We start from the raw sequence: 17,622 nt of genomic DNA, 5'->3' as shown, positions 1-17,622 counted from the left end.
TGAAACCCTGTATGTGTCTAAGATAATATTTCTAGATAATGGTTACTTAAAAATGTGTTGACATCTTATTGTTGTGTTCAAGGGCAGAAGTAAATAGGAACATTTTAAGTTAATTGTTAGTACAGTGAGTATATTAGTTATGAAGTCTTTAGCTTCCTGTGGTCTGGGGATTCACCCTTTCTTGATCCATACCACCCAGATTTAGAGGGGCCTATTACCGTTGAGTAGGATGAAGAACTACTCAGTTGTGTATGAGTCATGAAGCCCGTGTAAATCAGAATTCAGCTTGGAGTTCGTTAGTTGGTTCTACTTGTACTGTTTTGTTATGTTTTTTGTTTTTGGCCACACAGTGTGCAGGATCTCAGTTCCCCAACCTGGGATTAAACCCAGGCCATGGTGATGAAAGCCCAGAATCCTAACCACTAGTCCATCAGGGAACTCCGTTTAGTTGGTTCTACTTACAGTGTATAGTTTGATTTCATTGGAGGAAAGAATCTAATTGTCCTAGGTAATCAGGCTTTTGAGAACAATTATTGCTCAAAAGGGAAGCTGGGACGGATTAGGGTGGTTCCTAGTAAGTTATTGATTTTTTAAATCATGTGTTTTGATGTAGAAAGAAGAAAGGAAATTAGTGGCTACTGTCTGTGAAGAGATTTTTTGCTTGGTACAAGTATATTTTCATTTAATCCTCATAGTGAGGTAGGTTGGTGGTATCCTAATACTACAGAGGAGGAAATTGGGACTCAAGAGCAGTTGAGTAACTTTCCTGAAGTTACATAGTAACAAGTAGCAGAGCTTGGATTTATTATTATTGCTCTTTGTGTGAGGGGGTACTGTTTCTGACTATTCATATTGTCTTACATCTAAAATGTAAAAAGAATATTAGACATTAACATCTATGTGTAAAACCTATACATTTTAAACATGACCAACTACAGTTTTTAAGATAACCTAGACTTGAACTCGGATAAATTTGGTTCCAAAATTGGTGCTGGGCCTGTTGATCTTGCAGGCTGATGCCAAAGATTGACATATCAGCTCATATAGTGCTCTGTTAAAAGTCATATGAGATTCCAGAGGAGAGAATGACTTCATGCTGTGAGAGGTTTTCCGGAAGCCTTTGGTGAATCAGATTGTGAAGGATAAGCAAGACTGTCTGGTGGACAATGGCAAGCCACTGGGGTTGTAACTGGTGGCACAGAGGTACCTGTGGAGAGAGCGCTCCACATTTTGGAGCTAAAACCAGGCTTTCGTTTGGGATTTTTTTTCTCTGTGGGGAATTAATAGATACTTTAAAGCAGAGAAGAATGGAAAGATGGAATAATAATAGTAATAACAAGCTGAAGGACATTGTAGAGAGGCTGGTATTTCAGAGAACACTAGGATGGTTTTTAAGAAAACATGTTAGTTTATCTCCCATTAAGAGCCATCTATTCAACTTTCATGTAAAACTTGTTCTAAGGTTATGTCTAGATAGTGAGCTTGACCATTTCAGATAATTGAATATAGTGAAAAAGTAACATTGGATGGATAGGAATAGTATTCAGAAACGATATTGAAATAAAGGTTTCTTGTTTGGGTTTTTAGCAGTTCTTATTTATGTTTTATTGCACAGCAAAACATGTTTATTATAGAAAATTTAAGAAACAAAATAATGAAAAGAAAACAAAGATTATCTCTAGTTAAGAAGCAGACTGTTAAGTTGGTATTACTCTTCTTACCACCAGTTAGACGTTCTTCAGAATGCTAAAGCAAAAAGGAACCTTAAAAAACTATGTGATTCACCTTCTCATTTTATAAATGAGGATACTTCCCTTCTCTGCTTTTTCTTCCCGTGACTTTTAGTTTAGATTTTCTTTTAAGCCCTCACTTAACTGCAGTCTTCTCTTTTTGTCATCAGTCTGTTTTTCCGTCTTTCAGCCAATGGTACGAAGAAAAGGGAAACTGAAGAGAGGAGATAGCATGTGCCCGAGAAGTAGAAGGAGCCGGTGTATGTCTGGGTATAATCGTATAACCAGCCTATAAGGAAGGAAGGATTTCTATTAATGATGCAAATCGTGCCGTTAGTAGTTCTTAGCCATGAACCATTGAAGGAAGGAGCCTCCTGTAATTAGTCTGTATTGTGACCCATTAGAAAGTTAGTCAAGCTGCTTACCTGTCTTACTTTCTGTTGAAGCTAAATCAATTCCATATGAGTTAGGGGTTTAAACCTTGGCGAAAAAGTAATTGTGGACCCAGAGCCCATCTCCAGTATTATAATGAGAGTTGGAGAAAATTGGGAACACATACCAGTTCATTTTACAATTATTCTTATAAAGAAAAAAACTGAACTATTTTCCAAGGGAAAAAGTGAGAACTGATTATTATCTTTTTTCCTTCACTGAACAAACATTTGAGTTCTTACTGTGTTCCCAGTGATGTAGGTAGGTGTTGATACCATAATGAGCCAAACTAGACATGGCGCCTGCACTCATAGTGTAGTGGGGCTTTAGGTATTACACCTGTAATAAGGGCTATGCAGGGGTGGTTCAGGTGAGAACAAGTGAAAAGGAACTGACTTGGTCAGGTGGGTTAAACAATGACAGTATTTCTCCCTGAAATCAAAGTGTTATTTTAAAACAAGAATTGAAGGGTTCTCAGAATCATTTGGTTGATGGCACATACTCGAATCACCCTGGGGGCTCAGATGATAAAAATCCACCTGCAATGCAGGAGACCCAGGTTTGACCCTTGGGTTAGGAAGGTCTCCTGGAGAAGGGCATGGCAATCCACTCCAGTATTCTTGCCAGGAGAATTCCATGGACAGAGGGGCCTGGCAGGCTACAGTCCATTGGATCACAAAGAGTCAGAAACGACTGAGCGAAAGACTTTCACATACTAGAACTTCTTAAGTGAAATGCTTTTTTTTTTTAAGTGAGTTTGTGGTGGCAAGGAATATTTGTACAAGGCACCAACATTTATACATTATTGCAAAAGTCATTCCTATGAAAAAGGCAAAAGTCTCAAAATTATTATGAAAGGGTTTCCCAGGTGGCACTAGTGGTAAAGTACCTGCCTACCAATGCTAGACACGTAAGACACAGGTTCAATCCCTGAGGATCAGGAAGATCCCCTGGAGAAGGAAATGGCAGCCCATTCCAGTATTCTTGCCTGGAAAATCCCATGGACAGAGGACCCTGGCGGGCTACAACCCATAGGGTTGCAAAGAGTTGGACATGACTGAAGTGACTTAGCACATTGTTAGGAAAATAATTTTGACCTTAGACTCCCTAAAAAGGGCTCAGGACCTCTAGGGGTTCACAATCTTTTCTAGATTACTGTATGCATATTATGTTTGTAGGTGTAAGCTTATAATAATATGAGTTTTATAATAAGTATTTATATTTAAAATAAAAAAAAAACCTTAAGACAAGGCTATTATTCTGATCATTTATTCAAAAAATTTTGGTACCGTATGCCAAGCACAGTTCTGGGTACTAAGACTATATCTGTGGATAAAAATGGATGAAAATATCTGCCTGCATGGAGCTGATGTCATGTCTTTTGATTTTCACTTTTATCTTGGAACATGATTTCTCACTGGATGGGTCTGATTAAAATAAAATTTTTGTCTGATTATGTATGTGTTTATCTCCTATCCTGTCCTCCATTCTCTTAGTTGGCTCTGAAAAATACTTTAAATTTTTGTTTCTTTGCTTTATTAGCTTTTTGTTTTCTTTTCTTAATGTAATGAGTAAATGGAATATTTTATTTAAATTCAGCTAACTTTAAGTTGCTTTTACTTACTAACTCCTTGCTTGATCAGTGACCTCAATTAAATGTTTCTTGGAGATAAGCATAATAGTGAAACCTACTCACAAGTTTTTGTATTATGTTGATTGACCTTTAGATATCTAAGAAACAGGTGACCATTCTATTAACTTTTCTAGAAATGCCTATAAAGGAGAAACTGGAGATCAGCAGCACCCCCTTTTATCCTTTGTCATGCCTCCCTTAGTCCTTTAGTAGAGCAATTTACCGTGTATATACATAACCAGTGAATTACAAGACGGCGTATTAGAAGCTATACTCTGGGAAAAGACTAGAAGTTCTTGGACAAGGAGGTAGCTAGTGCTGCTGAAGGGTCAGGAGGATAAAACTAAAAATAGTGAAAATGAGTTGTTTTATAAATCCTAGCGGGACTTAAACAGTTTGAGAGAAACTGCTTATAAAGTCATTCATTTCACACGCATTTAAAGTCAGAATCTTGTTTCTGAAACATTAAAGATATATTTAGTATATTTTCTTAGCAAGGCAGGGAATTATTTAGCATCCTGTAGAACTGCTTCCATGCAAAAGTTGTATTTCCATGCAAAGATTTTATTATTATTATTATTACTATTTTTTTGCTGTATTATGTGGCTTACAGGATCTTAATTCCCCAACCAAGGATTGATCCCAGGTCCCTGGCAGTGAGAGCATCAAGTCCTAACCACTGGACTGCCTGGGAATTCCCAGTGCAAAGTTTAATGAAACAGTTTGTTTTAAATCTGTTTTTCCCGTTCATGCTTGAGAATTGAGAGATTTGCATATTTTAAAATTCTTTCTCTAAGATCTAATCGCCATTCAGTAGGATATTAATGTGTAGTTGATTAGTTAGTTTTATGATGGTGTTTATAATAGCAAATAGGTGAAAAGTGAGATGGACGACTAAATTGTATTATTATTAATTAGTTGTCCTGTGAAAGTATTAGCTTCATAATCAAGCTAAATGTGGGGCTTCCCTGGTGACTCAGGGGTAAAGAATCTGCCTGCCAATGCAAGAGATGCGGGTTCGATCCCCTGGAGAAGGAAATGGCAACCCACTTCAGTATTCTTGCCTGGGTAATTGCATGGACAGGAGGGCCTGGTGGGCTATCATCCATGGGTTTGCAAAGAGTCAGACGCGAGTTAGCGACTAAACAACAACTAGCTAAGTTAAATTTATAGCTTCATTGTTCTAAGCAAACATCTCTCTTTTGTTGGAATAATTAACTTTTCCCCACCACTGAAAGTAAAAGAAGACTATAGGGAATTCCCTGGTGGTTCAGTGGTTGGACTCCATGCTTCCCCTATAGAGTGCAAGGGAAATAAGATCTTGCATGCTGCCAAGCACAGCTATAAATAAACAAAAAGATGGTATATTTGGTTTGATTTTATTAGATCTTTGTACTTTTTTAATAATAGCATGAAATAGCTGTATATGAATGTACTTTCAACCCTAATGAGTTTCAGGATTACTGTTGGTAGTTCGGAAACCACTGCATTCTAATCATTTTTAAAAGGAAATACACACATAAATTGACATTTAAGACTAGGTTCCTCTGTGGTCATAGCAAAAGCATTGTGAATGGCAGAGAATACCCGCTAGGAAAGCATGCATGGACTGAGCCTCCACTCCACACTAGGGAATACTGTATGTAGTCAACATTCTGAGGAGTACACTGGCTACTGGTGCAGACTTCCTAAGCTCAAGTCCCCTCTAAGCATTTCCTTAATGTCTCCAGACTACCTGGTTCAGATTCACTTAAGATGCATGTTAATTGTGCAAATTCATTGGCTCCTAAGCATCTTCCTTCTAGGCAGCACCCAGTTGATTCTTATGTACAATGAAGTTGGGGTCCAAATTACTTCCTTACATCTATTAGCTGTGTAACCTTTGTTCTGGACAGAAATGTCAAATAATGTTTCCTGTGATAATTTAAAACAACTGGGGAGATAGGACTCAGCTTCCTTAAAGTTTTGAAAACCAGTTTTCTTATAGGCAAAAAGGATTAGAATCTTTCAAGTTTGGTGTTAAGTATAGTATTCTAAATTCATTTTTTAAAATATCATTTTTAAAACTACTCTGTATCATTTTATGGGTTAAACCATACACGTTTAAAAATGACTCTGATATCTTGCCTAAAAAGTATTCATACCTGTGATAGCTCAGAAGGTGATTTTTAGCTGGGTTTATAAATCCTTTACAGTAGGATCACTACTGTAAGTTTATTATTGGTCATTTTGTTAAGATTTAAAATACTCCTTAAAAAAATAAATAAATAAATAAATAAAATACTCCTAAAAGGCCCTTAATTCCAAAGTTCCTTGATAGTAGTTCACACTAGTTGAGAATTCTGTAGGTGATTTGCTACTGTTGAACTAGAACTCCTAGCTATCTCTTGGGCTGTAGCATAGTGGCAGACTTCTGAGGTGCAGAGATAATGATCTGTTCACATTCCTGGGGTCCTGGCTATTAGCAGCCTTGTCGTTTTACTTTGGGTGTGCTGTACAAATACTTCCTGTATGTGCCGTGAGGGGAGAAAGTCTTGGGAAACATGGTTTAGCAGATACAAACCTCAGGGAGACAGGAACTCTCTAAAGACCCTGTGATAGAAATTTGCTGGAAGATTTACTGGTAGAGCTTTTAATTATTGGCTCTGTGTTGTAAATTTTATTAAGAGGATTTTGGTCTGTTAGGATGTTGAAACTTGATTTCTTGGCCTTGCAAGGGAAGGACTGCCTCTCCCCCTCTTTTTTTAAACCACAGTAGAAAGCTGTTTGGAGTTTGTTTTTGATGTTTTTATAGGGATTCATTGGTCTTAGGCATACTGAATCAAAGTAAAATTCTATGAGGTTTGTTGTTTATGGGGAAAATAACCACTGGATAAATAAATGATTTATATTGTTTTCTTTTGCCTCTTCAGAGTATAGTATATTCCTCAGGATTTAAGGGACAAGGAGCTTTGTTCTGCCTTCTTAAGTGTCTCCCATACCCCTAATATCCAAAAGGGATTTATAGCAGACCAAAAGGTTGTGTATTTGTTGTCCAAATAACATTTTAGGCCATGGAGAAATTCTCAACTGATAGGCTAAGATGACTGGTAAAACTGTAGAGGGCATGGTTGATAAAAGTTTGAGTGAGAACTGGATGGAATATTTGTTTAACATTGTCTCTGAAATAAGGATGGAATAGAGGTAGGAAATGATCTCTCATTTCATGAAGAGATGCATTTTTTGCATTAATAGGAGAGAGATAGGCTTATATGGAAGAATTTCCATTTTAGTCATTGTCTTTTCTTATAAAACACAGATAAAATGTTAATGCAAAAGTAACCACTTTTGCTCCATGGTATTTCTGATGAATTGTGAGGTTGAAAAATGATAGCAAGAGAGAGAGAGAGACGTTCTAGACGTTAAGTCCTGGCGATTATTTATGAAACAAACAAAAATAAATGAACAAACCAAACAAAACATGTAGATACAGAGATCAGAGTGGTGGTTATCATAGGGGAAGGGCAAGAGAGAGGGCTAAATGGATAACAGAGATCAACTGTATGGATGGAAAATAAATTTTTGGTGGTGAAAACAAAAAAACAGTTATCTGTGACATTTTAAGTGAGTTTTCAGACAATTATTATTGATTCAAATACATATTAAAATATATTTTAGCTTAATATATGCATTTTATCAGTTGGGAAATGGAGGGGTATGTGAAAGAAAGGAACTATACTCAGTTTGTCTTATAGGCAGCTAATATGGGCCATTGGTGTTTTTATCTTAAATGAAACTGAATAGCCCATAGCATTTTGAGCTTACATGCCAAATGCCTAGGGTACAAGATTAGGAATTTCACATAAGTAACGTATATCTGTCTTGTATTGATACATTGGAGAATATGATTATTTACTTGCTTTTTGCTCAAAGCACTATTTTTGTACTTATATCGCTAACAGGGGTCTATTAGAAATGTATATTATGTTTTAAAAATATTAATATTTTTTATTTTTTCACAACCTTTCAAGCTTCCGTCTTGATGTTAGTGTATAGTTCTGAATGCCATCTACCAGCAAAAAAACAGAATTTGGGTTTGGATGAACAGTGACGTTTGACCTACACTTGGGTCAGCTGACCCAGTCTGAAGCAGGTCATGTTGTTAACTAAAATTGAATTTGTTGCTGAGTAGTGACAAGAATAGGGAGGGCTGTGAGGTGGAGAGGTCCCTTGTGGGGAATGTGTGTGTTGGGGGGAGCGGACGGATTAATTTTTGAACTGCTAATTTATTTCAATCCCTGCTAGTTTTAGCCAAGATCTGATAAAGAATTTTGTTGCTACTGTAGTTCTTAACAATTACCTGTTACAAAAAGTGTGTATATGATTTTCTTATTTCTTTAAACATTCTTTTAAAGAAAATAGGTTCCTTGGGTTTCCTATGCTTCCCCCCCTTTCCTTGAGTTTATTACAATATGCTGTGTAGGACTAACTTGTTTTTCTCTTTCGTTTCCATACAGGAATGAGAAAATCATTGTTCATGTACCATGTTTAACTAGTCTTTTGACTGAGGATTATTGTGAAACATTTTACTCTTTGCTCCATTGCTCATTTGTAATACCTGTAATTTTTATAGGAATTTCAACTTTTCTAATTTGATAATAACAAATCTAGGTAAGTATAAAATGAGGATCTCATACAGTTCAGAAGATATGAGTTTGGTTTAGAAAAATGTTTTGTAACCAGTAAACCTTTCAATTTAGTTAAAGACAGTAATGTAACTGTCCATACCAGTTGAGAGATGAGTGGATCTGCAAATCACTATTTCTGATGTTCTTAAGTAGTTGCTGCTGGAAGTTAGGGACAAATCTAACAGTCTTTTGTAAAATCCTCTTTGTCATTTCACAGAACAGTGACTTACAGGAGCAAGGACTATCCTGAAATCTCCCTTCAACAGGATGCCTAGCACAACATTGTAGTCAATGAGAGATCATGATACAGAGAAGGAAACTTAACTGAATTATATATCAATTATCATAATCTTGTTTAAGATACTCTGAGCAACTCCCAGACTAAAAATCTATACTTAAGCTTTTAGCAACAGCCTTATCACTTCCTTTAGCTTTTTTGGTAGAACTTATAAAATTATGATTGCCTACATAGTAGTCTGAGAGTTAGCAGGTAAAAATTCTACCATGAGCTCTGTCTTTATCCTTACATACGGTGCTAGGATATCGTGGATATTGGGTAGCAAAAGGCTTGTAACTTTTCTTTTGACTCACAATAAGAAATGTATTTATATCATATATATTTTCTATTACATAGGTGTATGTGCGTGTGAAATAAATTTCACAATAAAGTGATGCAGTCTGTTTTCTGATCTGCTCTGTGGTCCTTTTTTATTAAAAAAAAAATTTTTTTTTTTAAAGACCAACAAATTAGTTTTGAAACCCACACATACATCTATAGCTTTTTCCTTTTAAGTAATACTTCTCACAAAGCTTGCCTTGTCTTCTCATACATTGAACTGTTTAAACATTTTTAAATGTATACAAAAACGTGTATCTCTAAACATGTAGTTTTATTACTTGCCTTTGTCATTTGAATAATATGTTCTGTGCCCTGGTATTTGTTATGTCCAATGTTTTTAACTTAACAGGCTTAAAAAGTTCCAAAGTGTCTTTGGCATAGTCAGTGAAGAAGGGTCAAGATTGAAAAAATTCATCAGCAAACTGTATTTGAACTCTTTTCCTCTATTTCACTGACCTGGATACTAGATATAGAGTAACTTTGCTAGGAGCCTCTATTTGGTCTTTTTTTTTTTAACCATTCCCTGTTATATAATAATTCTGGGTTATAAAATTCTCACCTGTTTTCCAGTTATGAAGTATTGGCCAAGTTAGACCTCATAGAAAGAGGTGTGTTCATAAATTCAAATCAGGACTTAGTTGTGTATTTATGTACATTTTTCCTTTAGATAGATATACTGAAACTGAACCTCAGATGAGTGGTACTTTTTTTTTTTTACCTTCAGTAATAATTTCTTAAGTTTTTATATTTTTTCTTTTGATATTTGCCTTTCTCAGTCTCAAGTTTATAGAGGTACAAATCTTATGTCATTATAAAACTTAGTTTAAAAAATGTGGGTCAAGATCAGACCCTTTTTGTGTCTTACTTCAGGACTGAGGGAAGCAAAAGTAATTTTTAGATTGGATTCCTTATTGTGGATGATTAGAAATGCTGTAGTAATTTGTAATTCTGCATACTATAATTTTTTTACTAATATCTTATATAGTATATTCTATATACTGTAATTCTTACAGGCTCTCAATAGTTGAGAACCTATAGCATAAGATACCAAAGCTTAAATCTGTTTCCTAAAAATATTTGTGTGTGAGTGGTTAGTCTTTTAATAGTCTTACGTTCCAAAGTAAGTAAAAAGAAAAACAATGCTTCGGTCTTAAAGTTAATTTAAAAACAGAACTCCCCAAAGTTTTACTATACTTAATGTGTCTCTAGTGGCTTCACATGTCCTCTGCACAGATTCTGGCACTTAGTCTTAGGGCATGGCATGTCAGAAGAGCTAAGGGATCAGGCCTGCAGTTTTCAAGCTCTGTAATGACTGCTGTTTAGATAAAAGGTGCTAGTAGCTTTTGTTTGTTTTTTGTTTTTAAGCATCATATATCTTTGGGCATCTGATAAAACTCTGTATTGTCTCCCCAGAGAAGTAGATATATACACAGTCCTGCTACAAGACTCAAATCTGCTTAGTGCACATCTGGTGAATTAACCCTCAGATTCTCCTGGTTTCGTAATGGAGTTGTATGAGTTGGTACAGGAACACCAGAGATAATCATCAGTTTCTTTTAACTATCTAATATTGTCATTCCATTTTACCATTAATCATGTATCAACATTTTGGTTCATTGTGATTGAAGTTTACTAAGGCTAAGCTGTTACCTGCTAAAGGTGGTCCAGAAAGGACAGCCATCCCAGCAAAGAAACTTGCAAGTCCCAAAAAGCTGTGTACTGTAGAATTCCCAGACAGATCAACCTGTAGGGATTAGAATCCAGTGTTAACCATATTGAGGGTGATATTCTGCAGAGACTTTTGCCTACAGAGGGATAAAATATTATGTATGTTGTCTCAAGCTATGAACAGTTGGCTTCTGAGGTGGTTTGGATGGCATTCTACCCTGATATGAAAGAGCTGAGGTAGATAGGGAATAGTAATTTGAGTAGGCAGATAGTGTTTTCATTTTATTAGTAAGAACCATTGGGTTTTATTTCTTTTTAAAAATCTTTTAGTTAGTTGGTTCGGGGATATTTTTCCCCCTGAGTCTCACTGCTCTTTTCTGTTAGGAAATGGTATTTACAGTTGGAGTTGACAGTAGTATTCTTAACAGTACCAACCACTGGTTTATAAGAAATCAGATTAAAAAAAAAAAGAAATCAGATATCACAGGAAGTTGACTTAAGTGTTAGAAAGTTTTAATTTTTGCTTAAGCCTCTTAATACTCTTCACCACTTATGCTAATATTGATACCAGGCCTGAAGATTCCTGGGGATTATGTTCCAGCACACTGGGGACCTAGTTCTAAGGACCAGTGGGGTTCCAAGAAAAACTCAGAAGTATTTGTACAACTCCATTCCATTCAACTCTAGGATTTTATGTCAGTTTAGGGTAAAGATGGAGAGGAGTTAAAAGCACAATATCCCTGTTAAAGTATACAGAACTTCTCTCCACAAGAGAGAGGTCATCACTTGTCAGGAAGCCCCTTTTTCTTTAAAGGAACTCTTCCCAGATGTATCTTAGAACCAAAGAAATCTCTGGAGCTGAAGTAAAGAATAGAAGCCTAACCTGGGAGACTGATAAAGTAGAATCCTTCTGTTCCCTATTTTGCTTTTCTTTCCTGTTCCACATGGCTAGTCCTCTCATCATCCCGCCTTACAAGATAAGATGAATAGCTGGATAGGATGTAGCTACAAGGTTCTGAGGCCTTGGGAATGTTTTTCTTTGTTGTTTTTGTTTTTAATTATAAAAGTAATACAAAGTATGTTTTTTCTTTGGGGGAGATGATTCTTCATACTTTCACTAAATGGTGTAAGAACATGAACGAGTGTGTCTACTCACCAGCACAGGAAGTATCAGTGCCAGGTAACCACCGGAGAAGACAGCAAAGGAGATGGTGTAGGTCATGAGTAGTGGAAATGTGGTGGCTAAAGGAGCAAGCAGGTTAGTGATGCCACAGAGGATGAGGTAAGACTTGTGGTAATGATACTTCTTGATCCAGTTTTGATCAGCAACCCATCCAGAGATAATCTGACTGACTGTCTCAATGATACCTGGAACAGTATTGAAAAGGTCTTATGAAATCCTAATTGCATTTTCCTAGCCCCTTTGAAAAGTGTAAATATATAAGTCATCTTTTCTTATGTCATAAGACTTCATTCACCCTGTGGCTAGGATATATGAGAAAAAAATGGTTTGATTTGTATCAGTTTAGTCGCTCAGCTCAGTCATGTCTGACTCTGTGACCCCATGGACTGCAGCAGGTCAGGCCTCCCTGTCCATCACCAGCTCTTAGAGTTTACTCAAACTCGTTTCCATTGAGTCGGTGATGCCATCCAACCATCTCACCCTCTGTTGTTCCCTTCTCCTGCCTTCAGTCTTTCCCAGTATCAGGGTCTTTTCCAATGAGTCAGTTCTTCGCATCAGGTGGTCAAAGTATTGGAGTTTCAGCTTCAGCCTCAGTCCTTCCAATGAATATTCAGGACTGATTTCCTTTGTATCAGTAGATGCTATCATTTTTGTACCTATTCTAAACATTTAATAAAATACTGAAAAAACTCCTCCAGATTTGGGTGGAGGAGTCATCAAGTGTTTATTCTGATTGTGTTTGGAAGCCTTATACCACCAAACTGGGAATACCAGGTTATAGAAGACCCTGGGCTCAGTAGGCCTCCCTTGAAGAGATCCTACAGGTGAGGAAGTGAGATTTCTTGAGGATTAGTGGACCCACAGGTTAGTGTCTTGGGGAAGTCAAATGGTGGATGACTGGAGTATAAATAATAAAGTCTTACATTGGGAAAAAAGTAGATGTTGAGACACTTTCTTAAAATTGCATGTGAGGTTTTGGTAGTTAAGTCCTCCAAAGTTTATTATGCTTAACTTGAAAATATGTAGGAAGTCTGGAAATGGGGAATCATGTCTTGAATGTTGACACTGTGGTTTAATTTGAATAAAATTTAAGAATAACATTTTTTACTGAGTTTCATGGTAATAGAACCTTCTTATCCTTTATTCTATTATATGTAATGTACCAGTTAAATACCGAAAGAGATTTTCACCAAGAGGAGCTTGAGCTGCAGTTGTTTTTTACTTAAAATTCTTCCTATGGTTCAAATGTAAATTGCTTCACAAAAAGGTATTTAAAATGCATACTACCATCTCCATATCTGTTTTTACAGTTTTTTCCTAGAATGCATATTGAAGCTATTACATTCTTTGGCCTTGTTGTAAAGCCCTGTGTGTGTGTTTAAGTTGCTTCAGTCATGTCCAACTCTTTGTGACCCTATGCATCATAGCCTGCCACACTCAGCTGTCCATGGGTTTCTCTGGGCAAGAATACTGGACTGAGTTGCCATGCCTCCCTCCAGGGGATCTTCCCAACCCAGGGATCAAACCTGAGTCTCCTATGTCTCCTGCATTGGCAGACAGGTTCTTTACTACCATTAGCACCACCTAGGAAGCCCTGTAAAGCCCTAATCTGATTTAAATTGATACTGCAAGACATTGCAGTGGGAAACATCAGTTTAGCTATGTATCTTTTTCTTGTGCACACAAATTTTATTTGACCGAAGCAGTTGGAATTGGGGTGCTGTCAGTTTTGCAAGGACTTGGTAAAAGTCTTTTCCAGAAATTGGCAAGAGAGAAGTTAATGTTGTGCTATTGAGAATTTTCAGGTAGTGCAAAGCAGTTCTGTTTCCTTCATTTTCACTTTTTTAGATTGCCTGTTTTGTCAGCTGAAAGAATCCATATTTTCTGGATCAAGCATTCTGTTTCCATTTATTTTTATAAATACTCAACTAAAATGATTGGTTTTATTTTTCATTCTAGTTCAAAAATGTTAGCCAATCCATTAATGACTAGCCTAAGTACACATATTTATCTTATCCTTTTACAATGAGTTAAAGGGGGAAAATTGTTAGCTACAAATATTACTAAAACATTATTGAATGCTAATGATAGTTCAGGTACTGTTTTAAACTCTACATGCATTACCTGTTTTATCGTAATAACCGGACAGTCGTGTCCAACTCTTTGCGACCCCATGGACTATAGCCTACCAGGCTCCTCCGTCTATGGGACTTTCCAGGCAAGAATACTGGAGTGGGTTGCCATTTCCTTCTCCAGGAGATCTTCCCCACCCAGGGGTCGAACCCGGGTCTCCTGCATTGTAGACAGACGCTTTACCCTCTGAGCCATCAGGGAAGTCTTTTGAGAGTAGATACTATTATTCATATATTAGAGATAAGGAAATCAAGAGACAGAGGTGGCAAGTAACTTACCCAAGGTCATTATGGTCATACACAGCAAAAACTGGCACCTGGAAAGTCTAGGTCTAGAACCAGTTCTTTCAACCACTGCACTGTGCTGTCTACATCAGATTTTTTTGCTTCCTAAAATGACTGTTTCCACCACGACCCAGCTTTGTAAGTTCAGTATTTAGCAAATATTTAACCTACTGACCTGTGAAAATAAGACTTGGTTTGGGGTCCACTGTCTTGTAGGGAGAGCCTGTGTGCAAGATGCAGTGACAGATCTATGGAAGGGAAGGCTTGCTGCTCCCATCAGCTCCAAAAAACTTGCTTTCCTGGCCCTCCCAAAACTCCTTTTTAAAAATTATTTTTCTTCAACTTTTAAATAAAATGTAACCAATTTTTTTAGAATATATTTTTCCTTTTGAGGGTGAGGTAGAAGTAAGCTTTCTTACCAGCTACAGAAACAAGATAGGAGGCATCCATGATGTTTATCCCCAGTGTTTTGGCTCTGGCTACCAGGTGAAAGGTAGGGATGAAATATGCCAGCTGACTGAGAAGAAAAGACCACGTAAATATGTAGAAAAAAGGATTCTTAAAGAGAGAAAAGTCAAAGAGTTTTTGTTTACAGCTCCGTGAAGTAGTCTTTTTCCGATAAGTTTCTTCCTTAAATTTTCGGAAGAGTTCATTTCTGTTGCATTCATTGTTGAACTCTTTGCTTTGATTTTGTGAGACAGTTAAACTTATACCTTGTTGTCCTTCCTTCTGTGTAATACTGTCCCTGATGGCCAACTCTTGTATCTCATTGCAGCATGATGTTTCTGTTCTACATGCTGCCTCTGGACCACTTGGAGACAAACTACTTTCATCTTTAATATCAGAACTGCTCTTGCTTTTGGTATGAATGGGTCGCAAGAGCATACTAGAAGGAACCAGATGCAATGTGATAGCTCCAAGTAATATAAGGGCACCTAAACAGGAGAGAAAAATTGAGAAGTTAAGCTAAAATTATCTCTGATTTCACAATACTCTGTATCCTTAGACTGACAAGAGGCCCCACCACTAAATATTCAGTTAGTACAGTAATTCCTGAAAGCACTGCTTTGTCTTTGAATTTAGCTGAAAGTATTTAAATCCATTGACTTAACTGTTAGCCATACACACTGCTGTATCCTTGTGAAAACAGGGATCCCTTTGGAGATAGAAAGCCATACCAAAGGTGGCATGGGAGGAGTTATTTGTACTAAAGGGAAAAAATGTTTTGGTGTTGGGGTGGGGGTGGGGGAGTCATATTTCAAATGTTAGAAAATTACAGTGTGTTTTAAATCCTGATTTGGGGCTGAAACTGAGTGGTTGCTTGACTTCAGCATGTCCTGACCAAAGCTGTGACTTGTGTGTGTTGCTTCCAGAGATGGAATTGGCTGTAGGTTCTTCTGTCTTGCTACCTTGTCTTAGGGATTTGTCAGCTGGTCCTGTTCACTGTATTAGTGATTTTTAAAATCAGGAATGGAAAAGGGAAAGTTCAACAAAATTGCTCTGTAGGTAGGAATAGTCATATATATATTCATGTATATTTACATATACATAGATTTTCTTTCCCCCCAATAACTTGAGGTTATTTTAAACCAATTGTTTTATCTCAGGTATGAGAAAAATTACAGAGTGAATGATTTTTATTCATTCATGAAAATTTATAGTTGACAATATATAAATATTATTAAGGAACATAATCCTCTTTTTGCCCAATTCCATCCTTTTTAGTGAATCTGATGGAGGAGTCTTTTTTTTTTTAATGCAGATGTTTTTCTTAAAAGTAAAAAGAGAAGGCTTTGAGGAGGGGATTCTTGCTTCCCAGGAGTACTGCTATCCCTGCAAAGGTGTGCTCCCCCAGCCACACAAAGTGAAAAGTGAAAGTGAAGTTGCTCAGTCGTGTCTTGACTCTTTGCGACCCCATGGACTGTAGCCCATCAGGCTCCTCCATCCATGAAATTTTCCAGGCAAGAATACTGGAGTGGGTTGCCATTTCCTTCTCCAGGGGATCTTCCTGACCCAGGGATCGAACCCAGGTCTCCCGCATTGCAGGCAGACACTTTTACCATCTGAGCCACCAGGGAAGCCCCCAGCCACACAAATTGCCTTCCATCCCCTCAGACTTGAACTCTGAGTTACCTGTGTAGGCTGGCAAGGCCTTGAAGTAATTTCAGAGTCTCTTGCTATCTATTCTCCAGGGAAGAATCATGCTCACCTCCTCTCTAGTCATCAAAGGGAGAGGGCTCAACATTAAATCTTGCAGAGTTGATGGTTCAGGACTCACCTGTCCAGTCATACAGATCTATCAGGACTTTCGTAAAGGGTGCTAACAGAAATGTCAGTCCCATCCCTGAACGGGCAATAGCTGTAGAAAGAGCTAATCGTTTTTTGAAGTATTTGGTAGTGACCACAGCAGCGACTTGGTACAAGAAAGCAGAGCCCAAACCTAAAAGAAAAACAGAATAGCTAGGAATCACTTTCACATTAAGTGGCTTGGTACTGGCTGAGATAAGTAGGCCTTTTGAACTCACAGTAAAAGGAAAGTGTTCTGGTTCCATTTTTTTTTTTTTTTTTAAACAGTGGACTCACCAGGTAAAAATCCCATAGTCACACAAAGAAAGGGAATGCTTGTAGCCCAGCTGCTGATCAGATATCCACCAGCAACAAGGAAAGCCCCAAGACTGGAGGCAGTTTTCTCTCCAGTTAAGTCACAAATAACAGCAACTAGGGGACCTTGGGAAAAGAAACAAATACCAGTTAAATATGCCCCGGCATCCCTTCTCCTCTGGTGTAGTTTAAATCGGCAACTGAAGGAAAATAAGAGGACTTCTTCAAAACGGTATCTGTATTGGGTTTTTACTTAATATTCCTAGTTCCACACTATTTTGCTTTTTTAGAAGAAGAATTTTTGTTTTTTTGTTTGTTTTGAAGAAAAGGTGATGTAAAGAAGCAGGTTTGGAAGGGAAGCTTGCTGAAAAAGCATTATAAGACCTCTGCAAGAAAAGGTTGTGTCTAGTGACCTATGACTAGAACAAAGTTCAGTTATTTATCTACACTGTGATGAGTATGCTTAGATGATCAGGTCAGAGCTTTATGGTCTGACTTCCCAGTTGAGACTGACTCGCTGAACCTATGACATTAAATAGATTCTTCAACTTTGTTTGTTTGAACCCTAATTTTTCCATTTGTCAAGTCAAGTGAAGGTAAACACTGTAAGTCCTTAATCTTCTCAGCTTTACATATTGATAAATGAACCTGAGTTAGTAATGCTTCTGTCTT

At 37.2% G+C, this 17,622-nt stretch overlaps 1 protein-coding gene across 1 annotated transcript; it reads right to left on the bottom strand.

Annotated features, from left to right (window-relative positions):
- Window positions 1–1,870: 1,870 nt before the first annotated feature.
- SLC16A4 (solute carrier family 16 member 4) lies at window positions 1,871–17,602 on the bottom strand. The gene is made up of 5 exons (XM_061121195.1): window positions 16,628–17,602; window positions 14,769–15,284; window positions 11,906–12,117; window positions 10,732–10,825; window positions 1,871–2,019 (listed from the first exon to the last, which is right to left on the bottom strand). The coding sequence occupies exons 1-5, from the start codon at window positions 16,899–16,901 to the stop codon at window positions 1,871–1,873; spliced, it is 1,245 nt and encodes a 414-aa protein (XP_060977178.1). The 5' UTR covers window positions 16,902–17,602.
- Between the last annotated feature and the right edge of the window lie 20 nt (window positions 17,603–17,622).

Source organism: Dama dama, chromosome 20 (genome assembly GCF_033118175.1).
Source record: "Dama dama isolate Ldn47 chromosome 20, ASM3311817v1, whole genome shotgun sequence".
Classification (NCBI taxonomy): domain Eukaryota; kingdom Metazoa; phylum Chordata; class Mammalia; order Artiodactyla; family Cervidae; genus Dama; species Dama dama.
Note: the sequence above shows the minus strand (reverse complement) of the source record. Positions and strands in the feature narration are given on the sequence as shown.

Excerpts from the sequence above, each read along its gene's own strand:
- SLC16A4 (XM_061121195.1), bottom strand. The coding sequence starts at position 16,901 with ATGGAACCAGAACACTTTCCTTTTACTGTGAGTTCAAAAGGCCTACTT. Across the intron at positions 15,285-16,627 it reads AGATCTGTATGACTGGACAG|GTGCCCTTATATTACTTGGA; the intron begins GTGAGTCCTGAA and ends TCTCCTGTTTAG. Across the intron at positions 10,826-11,905 it reads CACTGATACTTCCTGTGCTG|GTTGATCTGTCTGGGAATTC; the intron begins GTGAGTAGACAC and ends TAATCCCTACAG.